Genomic DNA, 21,826 nt, shown 5'->3' with positions numbered 1-21,826 from the left:
TATTGGGTTGTGTTGTCTGTGTGTCCCCCAAAATCCTGCTGTAAACTGATTTGATTCATTTAGATTCCCTTCCCCAAGATATCATAACTGCCTTTCAACTCTAGAGAGGTTTGAGGAAACTACCTGGTAGCAGATTCTATGGTCTGTTTGGATTATTCTATGGGTTATTTTAGACTATTGCGAGTGCAAAAGAAAACAAGAAGCCTGCCCAATTGAACTTATTTGATACTTGAATATAAAAACAGAAGCCTTCAGATCTCCTGTGACAACATTTTGTTTGATTTTGTTCCATGGTTTCCCCAGCCTTGCTTCCTCCTTAGCTCAGAAAAGTTGTTGCTTTTAGCAGCGCTCGCCAGGTTGCAAACTAAGGGTGCTTGCCAAATCATCCCTATAGCATCTCACCACCTTCTGGGCCAGTCTAGTTTTTTCCTGCCCATTTTGGCTTAAACTATAAACCTCTCTGAGCATCACCCATATCCAGGGATGTGATGGTAAATGTTTAATAACTGGTTCTTTGGGGGAAAATAAAAGATGTGCCCATGACACACTTTCAACATTTGCTCCATCATGTTCTTAAGCCTCGAGCTAGACAATCAACAACTAACCCATCGAGCCCTGATTTGTGGCACTTCCCAACTTCTGGGGTGTAGATGTTCACGTTGGAAATTTAACAGTTGGCCTGTATCTTTTGCCTTCTCTGAGGCTAAGCCCAGACTAGGTCCTCGGAGCTCATATTTAGCTAGTCAGAGGCTTTGTGATTCTCAGGTCCTTCTTCAGGGTGTTTGCATTTGTCCTCTTTAGTAACCAGTTTTCTACAGCTCCACATGGAGTCTTCCAGCATAGTTCACATCTAGGCTCTGGGATCATCTTTAATTGGCAATTTTCCTTCCTAACAATCCATGCTTCCTTAGCCAGAATTTGAACCAAGCCCAGTTATTCTGATGGGGACATAGGTACTACCCCCCGAAATAGTGTGTGGCAGGCGTTTCCTTTATATCGGAAGGAGGGGGAGCATCGCTTTGCTCTGTTTGCTTGCTGGAAGAGGTTAAATGGTTTCAAAAATGCCTTGCTTGACCTGCCAGGCTCTTTGTCAGTCTCCATACTCAGGAAGAGAGAGTGAGGCTGATGACTCTGAGCAACTCTGCCTCACTTCAATCTAATTCATGAGCAAGTCAAGACATCACCTCTTGATGTTATTGATCCTCTTCGAAAATGAAGGACAAACAACAACTATGTGCAGTATGTCAGCCTGGCAGGTAGAGTTTCAGGCCCACCCCCGCCCCCAACCTCCCAAAAGGGAAAGCTTCATTAATCTGGTCCTATCTCTTCCAGCTTATCTAATAGCCCCTGTTCCATCACCTTCTCCACCACCAATGGATGGTATAGTGAAAAGGGTACAGTCTCCAAAGACAGGACCTGGGTTCAAATATTGCTTCTGATGCTTACCAGCTGTGTGGCTGTGGGAAAGAAATTCAGTCTCCCTGTGCTTCAATTTTCTCATCTGTTAAAAAAAACAGAAGGAGGTTTGACTAGATGACCCCCTCAGCTCTTGATCTGGGATCTTATGCTGCCCCTTCTAGTCACTTACAGCTGCCCTACACAGCCCACACTGAACACTTCAGCAAAACCAGCTCCCCTGTGGCCCCTCTACTCATCCTGAACCACACACACACACACACACACACACACACACACACACACAGAGACACACACACACACACAGACATGCAGAGGCAAAGGAATCTTTTCTTATGATTTTATCATAAGCACATGCAAACAGATATCCTCAAATACCCAGGTACATACATATATATTTACATATAACAGAAACAGATTTTAAACTCCTAACCTGGACCAGAGACAGCATGGTAGAATGATAGGAAGCATTACTCGTGAAGCTCTCTAGAGGTAGTGATACAGTATAGCGGATAGAGAGCTGGGCTTGGGACCAGGAAGACTTATGTTCAAATCTCCTTCCGCTGCTTACTACCTGTATGACCAGTGACTGTATATTTGGGTGTCAGTTTCTTCGTCTATAAGATAAGAGGGTTGGATCACCTCTGGATTTTTGTGCCATGGACCCCTTCGGCAGTCTGGTAAAGCCTATGGGCCCCATTGCAGAATAATGCTTTTAGATACTTAAAATACATAGTATTACAAAGAAACCAGTTATATTGAAATACAGGTATCAGAATATTTTTTAAAAAAACCCAAACACCTGAATTCAAGAATCCCAAATTAAGAATCCTTGGATTAGATGGCCTCTTACTAAGGTCCTTTCTAGCTCTAAATCTATGAGTCCTAGGACCTGAGTTCAAATCCCAAATCTGCCACTGTATGACCTAAGACAAGCCATTGCCTATCTCTTGGTTTCTGATTCTCCATCTGTAAAATGAGGAGATTGGACTGGACGACCTCTGACCTTCTAGCTTTGATCAAAGATCCCTATATGCTCATTGTGCATGCATACACTCACAAATATACGCATGTGTACATACATGTGTGTATCTTCATAAACGTACGTACATACACACACACACACACACACACACACACACACACACACACACACATATATATATATATATATATATATATATATATATATATATATATATACATACATCTTTTTCTCCGTGTATTTTAAAATCTCTAAATTGAAAATGCAGTGGGAGACAGAGCCAATCCCTGAGGAATGTTGTGAGAGGCTCGGTAATATTTTATTCACCATCATAAAGGGTTTGAAAACAGAAACTTGGACTATTGTCAGGCCCTCGCTAGTTTAACAATGTGGTTGTAGTTGATGATCTCCCAGGGCCCTTCCAGATCTAAACCTGAGAGTGTATGAAGCTAGGAGGCACTGGTTAGGAATTATTTAGGCCACTATGGCCTCAGTCCAGCAGGGGTCATAGGAAGGAAAGAATGAAAGAACGAAGGAGCCAATGTTTTCCAGGCTTCAAGGGTGCTTTTGTGTCTAAGACATTCACTGTGGAGCTGGGGATATTTATTGTTGATCTCAATACACATTCCCTGGCCCTATCATTCATTATTCCATGACTCTGGGTAATTCAGGTCCCCCTTTAGGCCACTTTTCCCATGTGTACAAATAATGGAATTAGACGATGTAACATCTCAGCTTCCTTCTAGTCCTTACATCTTATGCCTGGGTTAGTCTGTAGTCTAAAAGGCGACGGCTAATTCACATTCACAGAAAGGCAGTGTGGTGATCTTAGAGTCAGAACATTCCCAAGAGTCTCCCCTTTGGTACTTAATTAGCTGTGTAACCCTTGGAGGGGGGGAAATCATAGGATTGTAGATTTAGAGGTGGAATGGACCTTAAAGATAATCAAGTCCACCCCTCCTCATTTTATAGATAAGGAAACTGAGGCACATGGAACATCACACTGCTAGTAAGTGTCTGAGGGGGTGGGGCTTTGAGTCCAAGTCTTCTTTACTCTAACCCCAGCACCTGGTCTACTACTCCCTACATCTCTGCACTTCCTTCTTCCTCTGTAGAGAGGGGTAATAATCTTTAAATTACCTACCTTTAAGAAAATTGTGTGATAAACCTCGAATACGTTATCTGGGGTTTGGGAAATGCATTCATCCATTTGGTCAGTAGCCAGTTTGTCACAATTAAGCTTTTCTATCTTTTTAAAATCTGTTTCTTCTTTGATACTAATAGTTTTCCAGTAGTGTTATAGGGAGCAGGTAAAACTTTTGTTTTGGTGCAAATGGAAGTGTATATCTGGTGGAGAGACAAAAAGGAGGGTAAGGGGGAATGGTGGAGCTGGAAGGAAAGAGGAGGAGGCGACTCCTCAGGACACTGAGTTGGGTGCGTCCATCAGAGGGCAGTGTCCTCTCGCTTGAGGGAGGAGTGAGCAACTTTGGTAAAACCCCATCATCACTAAGGCGTTTTCAGAACCACTTGGCACCCCCACCCATAGGACTCTGATCTGACCAGTTCCAAGCCCTTTTGACTCATTGTAAGCAAAATAATGAAGTATTTCTTGAGGAAATCTAGGGTTTTTGGTTTTTTTTAAATAGTGGTAAATCTCCAGGAGAGTTTCCATTTGATTGTCCTTGGTGGAAAAGGAGAAGGAGAATATGATGGAAACTCTTGATTGCTTCAGAAACAGCCTGCTCTTCCCTCTCCTCACTCTCATTCCTCCCTGTTGAGACACCATGGACTGACTTATTATGACCGTTTGCCAAATTTGTTGTAGCATCAGTTGTTCAGGGGAACTCTCTAATGATAGAAGTTGCCGAGAAGTGAAGGGAGTATCTTCCCCTGGGAGTTACTTCAACTTTGCCATAGGTCTGGTCCCTCTTAGTTATTTTTGCCTTCTCCCTCCCTGTCCATTGTTTAAGGAGACTTTTTCCTTCAAATGAAATCAATGTTTAAAGCCAATGTTTAAAACCAGCTGGATTGGAGACAACATTGGACCAGGGCTTAGAAATGAAAACTCAAGTCCTTCTCATCTCAAATTTGAGTCACCCTAAGATAAGACAAACTTCTAACTGATACTTTGGGGCGGGTGGGAGGAGGGCTGCCAGATCTGGGAAACACTAATGTGTAAGGGAAATGGTGAAATGGTTTACTGAGGGTTGTGGCAGAATGCCTTTTTCTTGATAAGAGAGACTGTTATCTGCTAGTCCTGTCTGGATTGGTGCTAGGTACAGAGAAGGTATCCATTAAACATTGAGTGAACTGGTATTTAGTCAAATGTTGTATGAATGATTATGAAGGTAGGTAGACAGGCTAGATGATCATTTAAGGTTGCCTTTGAGACCCTAATTATAATAACAATAAAACAATTAATAGTCAAATTTATATTGTGCTTTAACATTTAGCATTTAATACACATTATCTCATTGGATTCTCCCCACAACTCTGAGGTTGGTACTGCAGATGGTTTCGGCGGGGTTTTTGGTGGGGAGAGGGGGTGGGTGGGTGGGTATCTGTGATTTCATTGTAGATCAACAACTCATTAGTGATTAATATTCTTAGAGAGCAACCCAAGGTGAGGAGACAATAAATTACTTGCCCATGGTCATACTATTAATATTATGAGAGGCAGGAATAGAATCAAGATCTTCTTGGCTCCAGTCACACAGCTTGTAAGTTTCAGAGGTGGGTGAATCAGGGATACCATGAAAACAAGGGAATAGCTTTTTCTAAAGAAGAAAAAAAATTATTTTTTTCCTATTAAACTCTGTTCACTTTCTTCCCTTTTGTTTCAGGCAGTCACTAAATAGTAGCTCATAGACTGTGACTCAGAATTTGTCATAAGGATATCCTAGATCCCATTCAGTACTCGCATGTTAAAAAAAATCACCTGTAATATTATTTATTTTTAATATTTTTGCAAAGAACTTCTTGAAAAGAGCGATTATTTGTTAGACTGCTAATTTTTAATTTGAATAAGCACAGAAGGGTAGTGTTTAACCAGAGAGAAATATTTCTCTACAACTCTAGCACTAACAGCCATTTTCTGACTTCAGAATAGTACAAGGCATATATTCATGAACTCTATCCCTTCTTCATCTTTGCAAAGTGGAGCATAATCTTTGTCCAATATTCGATAGCTTGTCATTTATCCATTCTCTGGTGTCCCTCCAAGATTCTTTCCTGGGTCCTCTACTTGTTTACACTCTCAGTGACCTCATCAGCTCTCCTGGGTCAATTATCTCTCCACAGATAACTTCCAAACCTATACACAGAGCCCTTATCTCATTCTTGAATTCCAGTCATTCACTGCCAAATACCTGCTGGACATCTCCCTCTGGATGTCCCATCAGCATTTCAAATTTAACTTGTCCAGAATGGGACTCATTTTCTTCCCCCCATAAAGAGATTCCTCCTCCAAAATTCTAGTATGCAACCTTGGAGTCATCTTTAACTCTTCTCTGTCCTTCACCTTCTTCCCTAAAAAAAAAAAATTCCAATCATGTGTCTAGTCATGTGGATTAGACCCCATAACATTTCACAATCAGTAGCCTTCTCACCACTCACCCCACCACTTTCTTGATTCTAGCCTCCATCATCCTTTCCCGGACTATTGCAACAGCCTCCCAATTGTTCTTTCCCTTCTCAAACCCATCCTCCACACATCTGTCAAACTGATATTCTTAAAACACAGAGAGGCAGTATTGTACAGTGCATAGAGAGATGTTCTCAGAATCAGGAAGACCTGAATTTAAGTACTGCCTCTGACTCTGATTGGTTACATGACCCTGGGTTTTGACTATTAGTCAAAAGATCAACATTGGGAAAGGAGGTTTCTCATGAGGAACTCCCAACACCAATTAAATCATTGGTTCAGTTAAAAAATAAAAGCCCCAAATGTAACTGTGTCACTTTTCTGCTCAAAAAATGATCATTGGTTCCCTCTTGTTTCTAAGGTAAAATGTAACTCCCTTACTCTGGCATTTAAAGCCATTCACTTAACTCTCCAGATAGATTTTATATTTCTCCCCTTCATGCACTCTGTATTCCAGTCAATCTGGTTTATTAACTCTTCCATTGTCTCTATGTTACATAGCCTGCTTCTTTGGCTTTGCCCAGGCTGTCCTCCATTGCCCTCATCTCTGTCTCTTAGACACAATCCTTACCTTCCTTCAAAGCTCATATCATGTTACCTCCTAACCAAAAATTTTCCAGACTCCCTATATTTATATATTTTCTGTCTCCTTTCTTCCCTCTGTCTCCTTCTCTGTCTGTCTCTATCTTTCCCCTTTCCTCCTCCTCTTTCTTGTTTGTTCTTGTTCTCTCTCTTTCTCTCTCTCTCTCTCACTCTCTCTCTCTTGCTCTCTCTCTCTCTTGCTCTCACGCTCTCTCGCTCTCTTTCTGTCTCTCTGTCTCTCTCCCTCTGTCTCTCTCTGTGTCTGTCTGTCTGTCTCTCTGTCTCTGTCTCTGTCTCTCTCTGTCTCTCTGTCTCTCTCTCTGTCTCTGTCTTTCTCTCTCTCTCTCCTCTCTGTCTCTCTGTTTCTCTCTCTGTCTCTTTCATATTGACGTCTTTGAGTTCCTCACTACCCCCACCCAGTAGGGTCAGCTGGTCAGCTCCTTGAGGGCAGGAGGGGCTGTTTGCCTTTTCTTGGGATGACCAGCATTTAGCACAGTGCTTCACATATAGTACTTACTTAAATGTTTGTCGAATTAAATTTCACAAGGTTCTCCAGCTTTATAGCCTTGATTGCAGAGCCTCACGATGGATGGAGTAGCTTTCTGCTTTCTTTGCTTCTGGCCAAGTACATCCTATTTTTTGTTGGGTTGGGTAGCAAGAAAACCTAGAGAACAGGTACCTAGATTTTCCTTTCCTTGCATTTTTTTTTATAGAAATCTCCAAGTCCCAGAATGACATGACTTCTGACAAACATCTTCTAACAACCAATTGCAGGGAGGAGAGGAGAAGCCAATCTGACACTGCCATCAACTTGACAACCAGGGTACAAACAAATAACCCAATTCAATCTGGGGTTCCATGGGCTACCCTGAAAACTTAGTTTTCTTGAGGATTGGTGTAGACTTTGGGGCAGCTAGGGGGCACAGTGGCTAGAGAACTTGGCCTAGAGTCAGGAAGACTCATATTTCTGAGTTCAAATCTGGCCTCAGACATTTATTAGCTATGTGACCCTGGGCAAATCACTTAACCCTGCTTGCCTCAGTTTCCTCATCTGTAAAATGATCTACAGAAGCAAATGGCAGACCACTCCAGTATCTTTGCCAAGAAAACCAAAAAATGGGGTCACAAAGAGTCAGACATGACTAAAGAAAGAAAAACAACAGATGTTCTTAAATTGTTTTATGTCACTTGGCCCCTTTGCCAGTCTGGTGAAGCCTAATTGCCTACATTCATAACTAGAAGAAATGCTAACTTTCACTTAGAGGTCCGAATTATATAAAAATATAATTCTCCCATTCAAGGTCAAAGACTCCCTGAAATCTACCTATGGATTCCAATTTAAGAACCCCCAGAAGAGAAAGGCAACTGAGCATGCTCTGTATGATGGCCTTGATAGGTCAATTAAATCTAAGTATATTGAAATAGGATAATATTTGCTTCAATGACATTCCATCACATTATGGCTTTGAATTTAGTTTTTTTATGGCAAAAATAAGTGAACTGAAAAATGATGAAAAACTCCTTTTTGGGGGAGGTTGAGAAATTAAAGATCAAAATTCAGAATGGATTCAAAATCCAGATAGGAAAAGGGGAAAGGAGGCAATTGAATGTTGAAAGCATGTGTTTGCTGTGCTGCCATTTGGGCGTGTCAGTCACCTGGGTTATAATTCTGCCTCAAATATTTACTAGTTGTATGACCCTGGGGAAGTGACTTAACCGCAATGAACCTTAGACTACTCATTTATAAATTGGGGATAATGACAGTGCCTACCTCATGGAGCTATTTTGGGAATCAGATGAGATGAGACAAGTGCTTTGTAAACTTTAAAGTGCTATATAAATAAGCAGACACCATCATCTTCATCATTACCACAGTGATTTCATGTTTAGAAAGCCTTCTAACAATGCAAAACAAATTTCATAGGCTGCCAGAGACAGAAGGGAAATGAACAAAATCCCCCTCTGTAGCACACCAGAGATGTGGTCATGGAGTCTTTGTTTGATGGTCTCCAGTGATGGAGAACCCTCTACCTCTCCGGGTGTCTCATTCTACTTTGGGACAGCTCTAATTATTAGGAAGTCGTTCCTTCATTAAACCTAAATCTTTCTCTCAGTCGTTCAGAACCACTGTCCCTCATTCTGTACTCTGGGGCCAAATGGAACAACTAATCCACAGCCCTTCAAGTACTGGAGACCTACCAAGATCCCTTCCCTGACCCCTCCCAAGTCTTCTCTTCTCCAAGCTAAACATCCCACGTTCCTTCGGTACAAATAAGGATTGATTCACATCTGCCTCCGTCTCTGGCTAAAGGAGTAAAGAACACAGGAGGACACTGATGATGCAGCTTGGTGCTCATGCCAGACTGTTGGAGAGACAAACTCTGCTGGCAACTAAATCAAAAGAAATATCTCACACAAACCCTCCTTTTGGAGAAAGCAAAAAGTTCAACCCTCTCTCAGGGTTTTATGGCTCCAAGTTTGCCAAGAAGAAAAAAACAGAACAAAACAACTCAACCTCAACTTTTTAATGGGTCACTTGTATTTTTATGCCAGTGATAGATTTCTTTCCTTAGTTATATCCCTCCGACAAAGCAGTCAAACCTTACAAATGGATGCCACGGTGATGCTTTGGATGGGAGATACAATGAAGAGTTTGCATATGGGTGGTATTCTAGTGTCTTATTTGACTAAACCAAAGTGAAAATAACTCCCTGCTCCTGTCCTTTGTGCCGAAGGAGACTAGATAAAGGAGGACAATTTCAAATAATGAGGGGCAGTGAGGCAAACTTGCTCTCTGTCTTCTGAGCACCTTGCCTCCTGGAAAGGGGACCATGTTACCTTTTTTGGGGAAATTCAGTGTGCATGCTTAAAGAAGCAGATAGATAAAAATAAAAACCAATATTTCAGTAGCACTTTAAGTGCTTTAAAAGCCTAAGTCTCATAACAATCCTAGGGTTCAGGTGCTATGTGTATTATTTACACCCCCATTTTATAGATGAGAAAGCTGAAGATGAGGGAGGTTAAGTGACTTGCCTGGGATCATAAAACCAAGAATGGGATTTGAGCCTATCAAGTCCAGAATTCAGTCTGCATTATGCTGGACCACTTATAGCATAGACAAATGGATTCTCACACTTCAGAAGGGGAAAAGGGTCTGTGTTGTAAAATATAGACTGACATCCTAAATATTGACAAATCACAGCACATGTATTTAGAAACATTTATTATAACAACAAAGCCTGACCAATGGCCAAATGCTGGGTGGTAGTTGGGGTGATATATGACAGTGACTTGGTGTGCCTTGAGATAGTTGTAGCAGTCCAGAAGGCCTAGCAGGAACCTGAAACACTGGCCAATCAGGTTTGTGATTCACCATTGATTGGGTTAGCACCCTATCCAAAAATAGAACTACTTCTATAAATCTAAGCAATAAAAGATTGCAGACTAGACCTACTAAAAGCCATCACAGTAGCCTGACTAAGAGAACAGTGGCATGATGGGTGATCGTTTGCATTCTGGTATAACAGCACGTAAAGATACATAGGAACAAATCTGAAAAATCAATTCCCTCCTTGCTGGAAATTCTTTGTTGAAGTTGGTGTTTATTGCTAAGGTAGAAAAATCATGAGTGTGTGTGAAATGGACATGGAAACTTCAGTTAGAGGCAATGGTTCCATATTGATTTGTGCCGATGATAACCCCAGCTTGAAATTACGTGACAATATGTTGCAAATCAATAAGAAATAACTTCATTCTTAAACCCAACTTAGATTTAAAAAGTGTGAAAACTGAGGAGCCACTTAAATCTGAAGAGAAAAAAGCTAAAGAATATTTGAATGCATTTGATATCTACACTCAAAAGAATCTCCAATCAATACTGAAAAAAACTAAATTTAGCTTTCAAAGCAAAGAAGGAATTGAATCAAAAAAATCACATCAGTCACATACATGGATGACATCAAATTTAAGACTCCCTGGAAAGTAAATTAAACAGCTTCTTCATCTAATGGAAACTTTCTTCAAGATGCCATTTTGGCTTCACAAGTTTACAAAGGAAGAATAGACTCTTGAATCCAGAAGATGATGGCAATGGAAATAAATACCTTGGTCTTCTCTAGACAAGTCATTAAAAAAAAAGGTTTTCAAGGAGAAAGGTGAGGCTGTTTTATGTTAAGAAGTTGACTGGTGGCTCAGATTCAATCTAATTCAGTAGGTTGAATCTGTCCCGCTTGTGGAAACAGGTGTCACAAAGGGGGGGATTTCTTAAGACAGCCCATTATGGTGAATCCCTAATAAACTTTGTCTTTTCCCTTGGCTGAGAAAAAAAAAAGAAGTTGACTGGCATCCTAAAGTCAAAGCTTAATATGAAGACCCCATTAAGAGCAATTAATACCAATGCAATACCATTGCTTATATATATGTATATATATTTTACATAGTAAAATAGATAACAAAGGTCTAGAGGGTCTCCAAACAAAAACCTCCACAATGTTAATAAAATTACCCAACACAGATATAAAAAGATGAAACATTTCTCTTTCCAAAAGGAAGAAGAGGATTACTAGATATTGACTGAGCACACAGAAAACATGTTAAAAATTTACAGAAATGTTTTTGGAACAAACAGACTTCACAAGGCAATACTAAGGTCTGACAAAAGGTATATTACACCGGTTTCATTGAATGTAACAAAAAGTGGTTTATGTCTGGATGACCAAGATGCAAGAATAGAATTTAAAAGCGTTTCATGAGTTGCATCAATATGAACTTAGACAACATTCCGTCAGCAATGAAATGTTGAGCAAAAGCATGAGTCGTGCAGATTTATTTATACAAATGTAGGGTAATATGAGAGTGACTGAGGATCAGGTCATTGCAACCAGAAATTATTGAAATATTATCCTATAGAGTCCAGACTTATAGATCATTGCAGAATAATAATATGATAATGACTTGTTCCAGATCCATTTCTATCTGAATTCCATCAAGCAACATAAGAATGTTTTCTTGATTAGTTATAGTAATAGATTTCAGCATACAAAATACTCATGATTTCCAAGCTATGTGTAATAAAAAGCTTTCAAAATATAGAGACCTGAGGCAAACTCACCCACCAAATTTTCTTCATAAAGATCTAGAAAACTAACCAAACCAAATTCTAATTGGTAAAGCTAAGAAAAAGTAACAGTGCATCATTTTTCCAGGCCAGGGAGACTTAGGGAATCAAGCCCAGAGGTATGAGGACACTTAGGGATAGGGTCTAGCCAGGATTGTGCTGGTTCAGAACATTCTAGCACCTAATGACTGAGAGACAGAGAGAAAGCTGAGAGTCAGCAGCTGGAATAGGGGTTGCAGGAAGAGATCTCAGAGAATTCCTGAATTAGCACAGGATGCACGAATGGCTACCAGTTGGCAGCTCTATTACTCACTACCCAGGTTTGGGTCACAGATTCACAGCAAAGAGGAGGGACCCAAGGGAACAGTCTCTCCTGGGACCTTATCTGCATACTGAACAAGTTCCAGAAAATATAGAGACCTAGGGGAAGAAGTCAAAGTCGCAGAGTGAAGAACATGTCATCCCCATCATCCTATCTGCAATTGGAGTTATTTCAAAGATGGTTTCAAAGAGTCTAAAGAAGATGAACTCCCATCCTAGTACTTTCATTCAATTACAAAAAGTAGCTATTTTATCTGTCTGCACAAAAGTCCACAGAATATTACATTTTAAAGAATAATAGCAAAAGTTTTACCCGATCTCCATTGAAAAAGATAAGAATGAAGTGAGTAAAAATCAGTTTCAACTCATTTTCATGTCACTTTGTGATTTTTGCATTCATAGCATCTTTTGCGATGGGTCTAATTCTCAGCATCTGAAAATCTGTCTTTTGGAATTATGATCCTGATGCTTTCAGCAATATGAACATGTTGCTAAAACCCAAATACAATATTGTATTAACATACGCCAGCCTAGTTATTGTTTATTGTTATAAGAGAGTGCTGTCTGATTGGAATAGGAATATTGTCAAAGATGTGGGATATGCTAAATAAAGGGCCTCTGCTGCCCCTGCCCCTGAAGAGGTCTGGTGAGTCACAATGGAGGAAGGTCCCAGGACAATAATAAATAGTGCTCCTCCTGATCTTGAGCAGTTGTCAGCATTCACCTATCAATCATTAGAGGGTGCTCTGCTTCACCCCCGGCCCGGGCCACTTTGATATTCAGACAATGTCCACATCTTACCTATTCTGGGAGTATTCTGGTATCACTGCCTATAAAATGGAGCGATAACTGTGGTGAAGAATAGATTATTAAAGCAGGTTACGTGTGAGCACAGAGGGATTTATAAATGCTAAATAATTATCATTTGGGCTAAAATGTAACTCATGCACCTCTAAATAGGGCACTTGTCAAGATGTAATTATGCCATGATGTGCCTCAATTAGTAAGGTCTTAATATTACACCGACAGAAGTCCTTTCATTGAAGAATCCTGAAACATCTCACCAAAATTAATTACAAGTCGCAGTATCCCTGTGAGGTAGGTGCATTGGTGTCCACCTTCCAGCTAGCTAAACAAAAGCACAGAAATTTTAAGCCACCTGCCAAAAGTTACTCTGTGAATCAGTAATAGTAAGTGGGACAGTAGGCCAATATCCATCACCTTAACTCACTTTCTCAATCACTGGAAGCCAAATACATTCTAAGACTGTGAATACAAGATGATCGCCAGTCTAGATTCTCTATATTTTCCTTTGGAATGAAATCTTCATTTTAAAAAGACAGTAGGGAATGTGTCTAGGCAATCCAGTACTTGAGATTGTTCAAGGATGTACAATAAAATATCAAAAATACATATAATTGGAATCTTCCAAGTCCATGTAACTCAAGATTGCCTGACTCTTAAGGTTCTTTCTTTTCACTTGCTGTCCACAGATTAAAGGCAAAACAGAAATAGAAATAGGGATGGGAAAGGTACTGATGCTAAGCTTCATGGAAGCTGAGACTCAGAGGGAAGTGAATTGCCCAAGATCACATATTTATAAGTGGCAGAGTCAGAATTTAAATTCCAGTCCCTTGAGTATAAAACCAATGTTCTTTTCACCATACTATCCTGTCATTCAATCATTTTGTTAGGCTTGTGAGATGGGTTGTACCGATAGAGTATGATTTATCAGTGACTTAGAGAACTTTAGTGGATGATCCAAGTCTCAATGTTTTTTCTTGAGATATTGTTCAGTGTTCATTTCACAAAATGTTAAGATGGGGGCTCAAGGAGGGAGAGGGTCAGTGTTGACTATTGTTCCCGATCTTCTTGCTTTATTGAGCACCTTTATAGGGAAAAGTCTCAAATCTATGTTGGTTGCTATTCGGGAGTAGAGATTTTGTTAAAATCAAATCATTTTTATTAATATTCTGCTATATAATGTTTAGACAGATAATGGGTCTTTTCTTGACCTCTCTTCTATATAATAATGATAATAGTAGCAATATCAAAAGCATTTCTATAACACTTTAAAGTTTGCAGAGAGCTTTCCATGTTAGCTCATTTTGACGCTGCATTTGACACTGTTGGCCAACCTGTCCTAGACATGCTCTCCTCTCTGGGCTTTTGTGACACTGCTCTCTTTTGCTTCTCCTACCCGTCTGATCTTTCAGTCTCCTTTGCTGCCTCCTCATCCATTGTGAGGGTCTGCCAGTGCTCTATCTTGGGCTCTCTTCTGTGTTATGCTCTCTTGGTGACCTCATCAGATCCCCTGGGGTTAGTGATGATTTGTCTGCAGATGATTCATGGAGCTATACATCCAACCCAAGTCTTTCCCTGGTGAATTCCACTCTTGCATCGCTAACTGCCTAATGGAAATTTTAGAGGTGGGATTTGAACCCAGGTCTTACTGACCGCAAGTCCAGCACTCTACCTACTGCACCACACTGCCTCTCTGAGAGGCAAAATTTTCAGTGAATCATCAAATTCTCTATTTGTAACATGATTTTTTTTTCAGGTAGCCAGTGTCTTCTGTTACCACTGTATCTGGCCTCTATAGCAATCTTGTAAACTCAACGCTTACTTCCTCTATCTCAATAGATGGGTTATAGATACTCACAATCATTCCCCTATTTGCTACTTTCTAAGAAATTCGTTATTACCACCTTGATGAACAGATTGTACATAGTATATGTCGGCTTGTGTGTGTTTTTCTGTGCTCACCAAACATTTGAACAAAAGCAAACAAATAGGTGAACCATGTGATTGGTGATTTTTTTTTCTTTTTCAGACTGACAGCTTAACAGATCATCTTAAACTTGTCAACCAAGAGAATGATGAAAGCTTTATTACTCCCATCTTACAGCAAGAAAATATTTTACCTACTTCTACTCATAGCGTCATGTTCTCTGGTGGCATCAAACATGTGAGTTTTGATTTAATGTGGTTGGCGTGTGATATATGAATATGATAACAATGTCAAGCTGAATTTGGGATGCAGGGGATATAATTGGGTTGTGGCTCATGATATATGGACTGAGTGAAGCCTACTTCCTTCCAGTCAGGAACTAATAAATAGCTTTCCCATACTTTCTCATGGCCATATCAGTAGGAAGTATCAGCTGGCCATGTGGTGCAGTGTTCAGAGCACTAGTCTAAGATAAGAAGGTCTAGGTCCTAGCCTCAGCTCTCACGTTTACTAACCATGTAACTTTAAGTACGTGACTTAACTTCTCTTAGTCTTATCTCTGAAAAGGGAAATGATAACGATAAAAAATTGTACCTAACACCAACATTTTAATAAGTTTGCACGGTATTATGCTAGGACAAGAAGGTGTTAAACTCTAATAAAGTATTGACCATTGTGGAATGCCCATTGGTCATAGTGTGGGCAAAATAGTACCCAGATAATGACAGTAATAATGCTAATGATAATCCCAAAGAAGCTTCCAGTGAGCCTATAGAAGGTGAGCTTAAATCTCAATTCATAAATTACAAAAAGCAGTCACTTAATCTCCCTGGACAATGCCTCTCCAAACACTAAATACTAAAGGTTAATGTCGGGAAAGTGACTTAGGACCATTTCTAGCTGATCTCTGTTGAAAAAGGAGAGCAGGATAACAATATCTGACCTTTACATAGCTATTTGGCAGGATCTGGGGGCTCTGAGTTAAAATATGCCCTGAGACACTTCTGACTTGCGTGACCCTAAGCAAGTGACCTCTGCCTGAGTCAGCTTCTTCAGTGAAATGGGAAGGATAGTAGCACTGACCTCCCACGGTTGTGAGGATCAAATGAAATGATATTTGTAGTGTACTTAACACAGGGACAAGCACGTAGTAGGTATTAAATAATTATTTTTTTGCCTTTAAGCTTTGCGAAGCATTAGACTTACATTTTCTCATTTGACCTTTACAACAACCCCACAAGATAGGTAATATAGTTGTTATTATGTCCATTTTACAGATAAGGAGATTGGGGCTCACAGAGGTTAGCCAACTTGTCCATGGTCCCATAGCTAGTAAGTACTAGAACAGGGATTTTCAGTTTGTTTCAAGATACAGCATCACCAGGATAATATTGGGGGTAAAAAGATAGGGTTTTTTGTCAGCTTGGTATTGTTGAAAGTATACAATTCCCAAAATGTATTCTATCCCAAAATGTCCTCTCCTCCAACTATTGCATTCTGGAGTCAGCTCATTGGAGTACCTATCCAAATTATACAGTGTGTCCTGAAAGTTTTACTGCAGTTTGAAGCTAGTAAAGCTTAAGGTTGAAAACTGTACTAAGACTTTTGGGACACCCTGTATGTATTTATGGGTTAAGTCCATAGATTGCTCATCCAATTGTATCTGACAAACAGATTTTCTTCATCCATTTGGCTTTACCTGTATGGATTGTTAAGCTAATATTTTTTGAACGTGGAACTCATTGAGTAGAAGTATTCTGTATCCCTGCAGTATTCTGGACCTTGATATTATCAGCATGTTATTTATAAACAGAAGCATCTGGAGAACTTCATCATCTATAGGGAATCCTTCTTCTGTCTGATCTCTGCGTAGGACATTCTCTTATACGATGAATACTTTGGTCAAACAAATGTTTTCCTGTTTATATTGCTTGATATTGACAACCAGAGGAACCGCGATTGAAGTTATCTGATTGAATCTATCAAGGAATTATGTACATTCCTAACATCTGTATGGGACAAACTTTGTTGAAAAAGAGCCATCAAAGCTATGTTTTGCTGTAGTCAAATTTTTTTTATAATCAATAAACAAAGAGTCCTGTTCCTATGTTTCATCATAGTTAGGAGTTGACCTGGGAATGTCAAAGGCTATGTGATAGGTCAAACTATGGTAGCATCAATTAATCTGGACAGGTTAGTAAGCTTTTAGATAGAAACATTAATTGGAAATTTGGTGGAACCAAGTACCACATGAATGACTTTTCATGATCCTTAAGGGGAGGAAAATTATTTTTACTCGTTTATTCATTTAATCATCCTGGAAACATTAAGTGCCAACTATATGTAATGAAATCCCAAACATATTTATATCCTCTGCTTAAAAAATCAATTGAAAAATATCCTACCTGAATATTTTTATATCATTTACATTTTCCTATCTGTTGTGCACTATTTTTTCCATCCTCCTCTTCCTTCTTCCACCTTGGGACTCTGCCCTGGGTTGGAGATAAACTAGTAAACGAAAGCTCATCTCAATCATTATACATAGACAGACCCACACCCTACTTCACATCGCACCCAGCCAGCTATGAGGAAACCTAGACCTACCCAGCATGAGCATCTTTCCATTTCTACCACCCACCCCTTTCCGTGTCTGGCTCTTACTCTGAGGGCAATAATCAAATCAATGCTACCATTGTTACTGGAAAAGTTATGACAATCTTGGGCGCAATGGCTCCTTTCAAAATCTCTGATTGTGTAGAACAAAACCACCTTCCCGGGATTCTGCTGTTCTATACATGCTATATCCACCTATTAGAATGTAAGCACCTTGAGGTCAGGGACTGTCTGACATTTATCCCCAGTCCTTAGCAAAGTTCTTGACACATGCTACTTGCTTTAAATAATGCTTGTTGATTGATTGGTGAAGAAGATATTACCTCTGGATGAATTTACCAGCAGAAATTTTACACATCAGACTAGTTTCAGAAAATCGGCATCCGAATTACTTAGAAAGATCAGTGAGCACAAAGTTGCGGTAGTGTGTGTGTGTGTGTGTGTGTGTGTGTGTGTATGTGGCTGTCATGTAGCATTTTTTTGTCACAATATTTTATGTTGAGAGAGGATGTCTGCTGAGGTCCAGAGACTGCCCTGTATTTCATGTATTTACAGTACAGCTTTGTAAAATCTCACTTTGATTCAGTAAACCTCTTTACTCAAGCCACGGTGAAGTACTTGGGGATATCTGATTGGAGGAACTCAGTGAAGGTGCATAAGGGTGTTTGTGTTAGTCCATGATGCAGGCCAGGTTGCTGCTAAGCCCACCCCCAGCATGTACCCAGCTGGGGAGAAGCTCTGAAATCAGATTCAGCCCAGTGCTGTAGATTTACAATAGTTCCCATCCTGATAGCAGGCTGCTTAGGAAGCATTTCGATTTTTCCAAGCCAATGAGGTACATGGCTTCCATTTTTGATACAAGGTCACTCTGCAGTATTGTTGTATTTCTAGTCTTCACATTTATTAGTGGTTAGGATTTCACATTGTGGAGGTAGGGTTCCACAGTAGCTGCTGCTAGATTTAGAGTTGGGAACACCTGGATTCAAATGCTGCCTTATTAGCTGTGTGACCTTGGGCAAATTACTTAATTACTCTGAACCTCAGGTGACTCTCCAAGACTATAAGGTCTAGAAGGAGATCACAGATGAAATCACCAGGTCTCGATAGATGATATCAAATGCAATATTCCTTTTCATTAAGATTTTTTTCAACTCCTAATTTTCCTTCATTGTATGTGGGGTGGAAGACTAGGTGGGGATGAATTTGAGGCAGTATTGCATAGATTTTGAAGGCAATAATAATAGCCAGGATTTCTATAGAGCTTTAAGTTTTGCAAAACACTTTACACACATTTCATCTGATCTTCACAACACCTCTGTCAGGTAAGTACTATTATTATCACCCCCATTTTACAGATGAAGAAACCAAGACTAAGAGAGATGAAATGACTTGTCCAGGGTGTCACAGCTAGCAAGTATCTAAGGCAGAATTTAAAATCAGGTCTTTCTTGACTCCAAATCCAGCATTCTATCTCCTGAGTCACCTAGCTAGGAGTATTATATGTAGTATAATACTTCTTGGAACTTCCCCTCTCCCCCAACCCCTGAAAGTCATTAGCATAAATTCTTAATTGGCTCTAGACAGTCCATTTTTGTCATTGTGCAGTATTCTAGCCAGCCTGAGAGAGCTTATTACTGTAAACAACTGACGGCAATCTTAGCTGCCACCAAATTCTTGGTGTAGCATATTGTCCCTCCTGTCCTTTTCATCCTTGTGAAATAATCTGTTCTGTGTAGGAAGAGGGCAGAACCAGAAAACATGGAGGCAAGTTTAGGTTGTGACATTTAAGAATTCGAATTACTGGAATTAGTACCACCGACCACAGAAGCCCTGGGGAGCAGGATGTACGCATACTTAGCAGATTGTATTTACCTTGGTTTAGCAACCACAGCAGCTGCAGTGAAACCCATCACGTATGCCATGCTCATTTGTAGATTTTAACCCAATAGAATTGGTATGATATGCCAGTGAGTTATAGGGGCTGAGGGAAATGAAGGAACCTAGGGTAATTATAATGTTGCAAACCTGGAGGATTTGAAGGCTGGTGGCACTATCCTAGGAAGTGGGGAATTCTGAAGGAACTGGATTTGGGGGAATCCAATGAGTTCATTTATTTGGGTTTGAGATGCCAACTAGATTTGGGGGAAGATGTGTGGCAGATAGTTAACGATGTGGAACTAGCATTCAGGAGAGACATATCGATTTGGGAACCATCTTCATAGAGATGGAAGAGAGTAGAGAGAAAGAATAAAAGAGGACCTAGAATGGCATGAGGCACATCCAGGCTAAGAGGTCAGAAGGCATGATGACCCAACAAAGGAAAATCGTGACATCACTAGGAAATGAACCAAGAGACAGCAATGTCACCAATTCAAAGGGAGAAGAGAATCTACAGGAGCAAGGGTAGCCAACAGCAACAAAAGATACAGAGGGGTAGAAGAGGCTTAGGACTGTGAAGAGATTCCCCAATTTAGCAGTAAAGAGATCTTTGCTAACCTTGTCTGGAAGATGCAGTTTCAGTTGAATGAAAGGGTCAGAAACAAGATTGCAAAAGATTAAGAAGCATATGCATATGTTATGATCATAATTAAAAAGAAAAAAAATTTAAAAGAAATTAATGGGCAGTAGGAAATGGAGGAAGTATGTGTAGACAATTATTTCTGGGAGATTAGTAGTGGAAGGGAGAAGAGATAAGGGACAGTACTTTGGCAAGGTCAAAGGAATATTTCTCACCAATGGGACAAACCTGAGCATGTGTGGAGGCAGTGAGAAAGGAGCCAGCCAGGAATTAAGAAGAGAGTGAAGATGAAGAAGAGAAGAGGGAATGATCAGTGGGGCAAGCTCCTGGTAGGGAAGAGAAGGTATGAGATTGAAAGTAAAAATAGAAGGAGGGAAGGAGACGGCAGTGATGGTTGCTGTGGCTGAGAGGGGCTGATGACAGGATGTTGGTGTTAGTGTTAGGAGACCTGCTGCACATCCCCAACTGATACAACCGCCTGCTGGCCAAATTCAAAAAACTGCTGGTGCCTGGAAAAAGGTCAGCAGATTCTCTGCACTAGAAACCTTTGCACCAAAGAAAGTTATGACTATCTCAAAACTCCAGCTGGGGATGTTCACTTTGTGAGAGGAGACTTTGATAAGAATCTGAATTATCCAGAACTGTTGGGCAGTTCAAAATTGATTTGATCCTTGGACATCGAGGTATTCTGTGGGGCAATATGCCCCCCTTAGCATTGCTGCAAAGGCAGTTTGATATGGACATTCTCATTTCAGGACACACACACACACACACACACACACACACACACACACACATTTCAAGCCTTTGAACATGAAAATCAATTCTTCATTAATCCAGGATCTTCCACCACAGCCTATAATGCTCTGGAAACAAACATCATTCCTTCATTTGTATTGATGGATATCCAGGCTTCTACAGCTGTCACTTATGTGTATCAGCTAATTGGAGATGATGTGAAAGTAGAACAAACTGAATGTAAAAAATCCTAAAACAGGCCTGTCTTGGTGATCTTTTTTGTCCCATTCCCTTGTTCAAATCAAGTAATTAAGCATTCAGAAGCCACACACTATGACATTTTTAAAGTATTATGTGTTAAAAACTAACATCTTATTTGGTGATACAGAATTTGCTATGAGCTTATTGTAAACTATAAGAATGAATTTAGCTTATAGGACGTAATTTCTAAGGAATACCTTGTACCATGTGGTAAATAAAGGTATGTAAAAAATGTTTAGCTCTAAATATGTTCAGTGCTAACATTCAAGCCCTTGTTACCAACATGATGCTTGAATAGAAGAGCTCCACACTGCCTCATTGTACATACTATACTGTAATAAACACTTAACTTTTACTTAAAAGAAAATGGAGAGGTTGGCCACATCTACCTCAGGGATAGGATTAAAGGAAAAAAAGAATGGATGAAAACATAGAGGAGTTTTGAGGTGTGGAGTATTGGCTATAAGAGAGGATGGCCTCAATTTTCTCAATAAAGCAGTAGGCAAGTACATTTGCTGAGGGAGACAGGCCTGCAGGTGGCATTAGGGGCTTGAGGAGTGAGGAGAACATTTGGAGCTGCTAGGTATAAGAGAAGAGAGGGCAGACTGGGGGAAGGGGCAATCAGAATGAATGCCATCTTGGAATGGGGGGAGGAGAGATATGGGGAGAAAATTTGGAACTCAAAATCTTGTGGAAGTGAATGTTGAAAGCTAAAAATAAATTAATTAATAAAGAGTAAAAAAAAATGATTTGGAGCTGCTGCTGGAGAGTGAGGTATTTCTGGGCATCACTGAGCTTCCAGCTGAGATTAGAGAGCATGAATTTGGGGTACACCCACCTTGATACTGTTATATGATTTATTCTAACAGCATTGAGAAGCGTGGGAGAAGGAGCAGAGA

The 21,826-nt window shown here is 40.1% G+C and overlaps 1 protein-coding gene and 1 pseudogene across 1 annotated transcript in view; both read left to right on the top strand.

The window, feature by feature from the left end:
* Window positions 1–21,826, top strand: part of SYTL3 (synaptotagmin like 3) — an 81,306-nt gene that overhangs the window by 44,346 nt on the left and 15,134 nt on the right. The window contains exons 7-8 of the mRNA XM_036767692.1: window positions 7,340–7,449; window positions 14,897–15,031. Of these exons, the coding sequence (XP_036623587.1) occupies window positions 7,340–7,449; window positions 14,897–15,031 (245 nt within the window). The remainder of the gene's footprint in view (window positions 1–7,339; window positions 7,450–14,896; window positions 15,032–21,826) is intronic.
* Window positions 20,353–20,883, top strand: LOC118857087 (annotated as a pseudogene).

This window comes from Trichosurus vulpecula, chromosome 7 (assembly GCF_011100635.1).
Source record: "Trichosurus vulpecula isolate mTriVul1 chromosome 7, mTriVul1.pri, whole genome shotgun sequence".
Taxonomy (NCBI): domain Eukaryota; kingdom Metazoa; phylum Chordata; class Mammalia; order Diprotodontia; family Phalangeridae; genus Trichosurus; species Trichosurus vulpecula.
The sequence above is the reverse complement of the archived record's forward strand: the minus strand, read 5'-3'. Positions and strand labels throughout refer to the sequence as shown.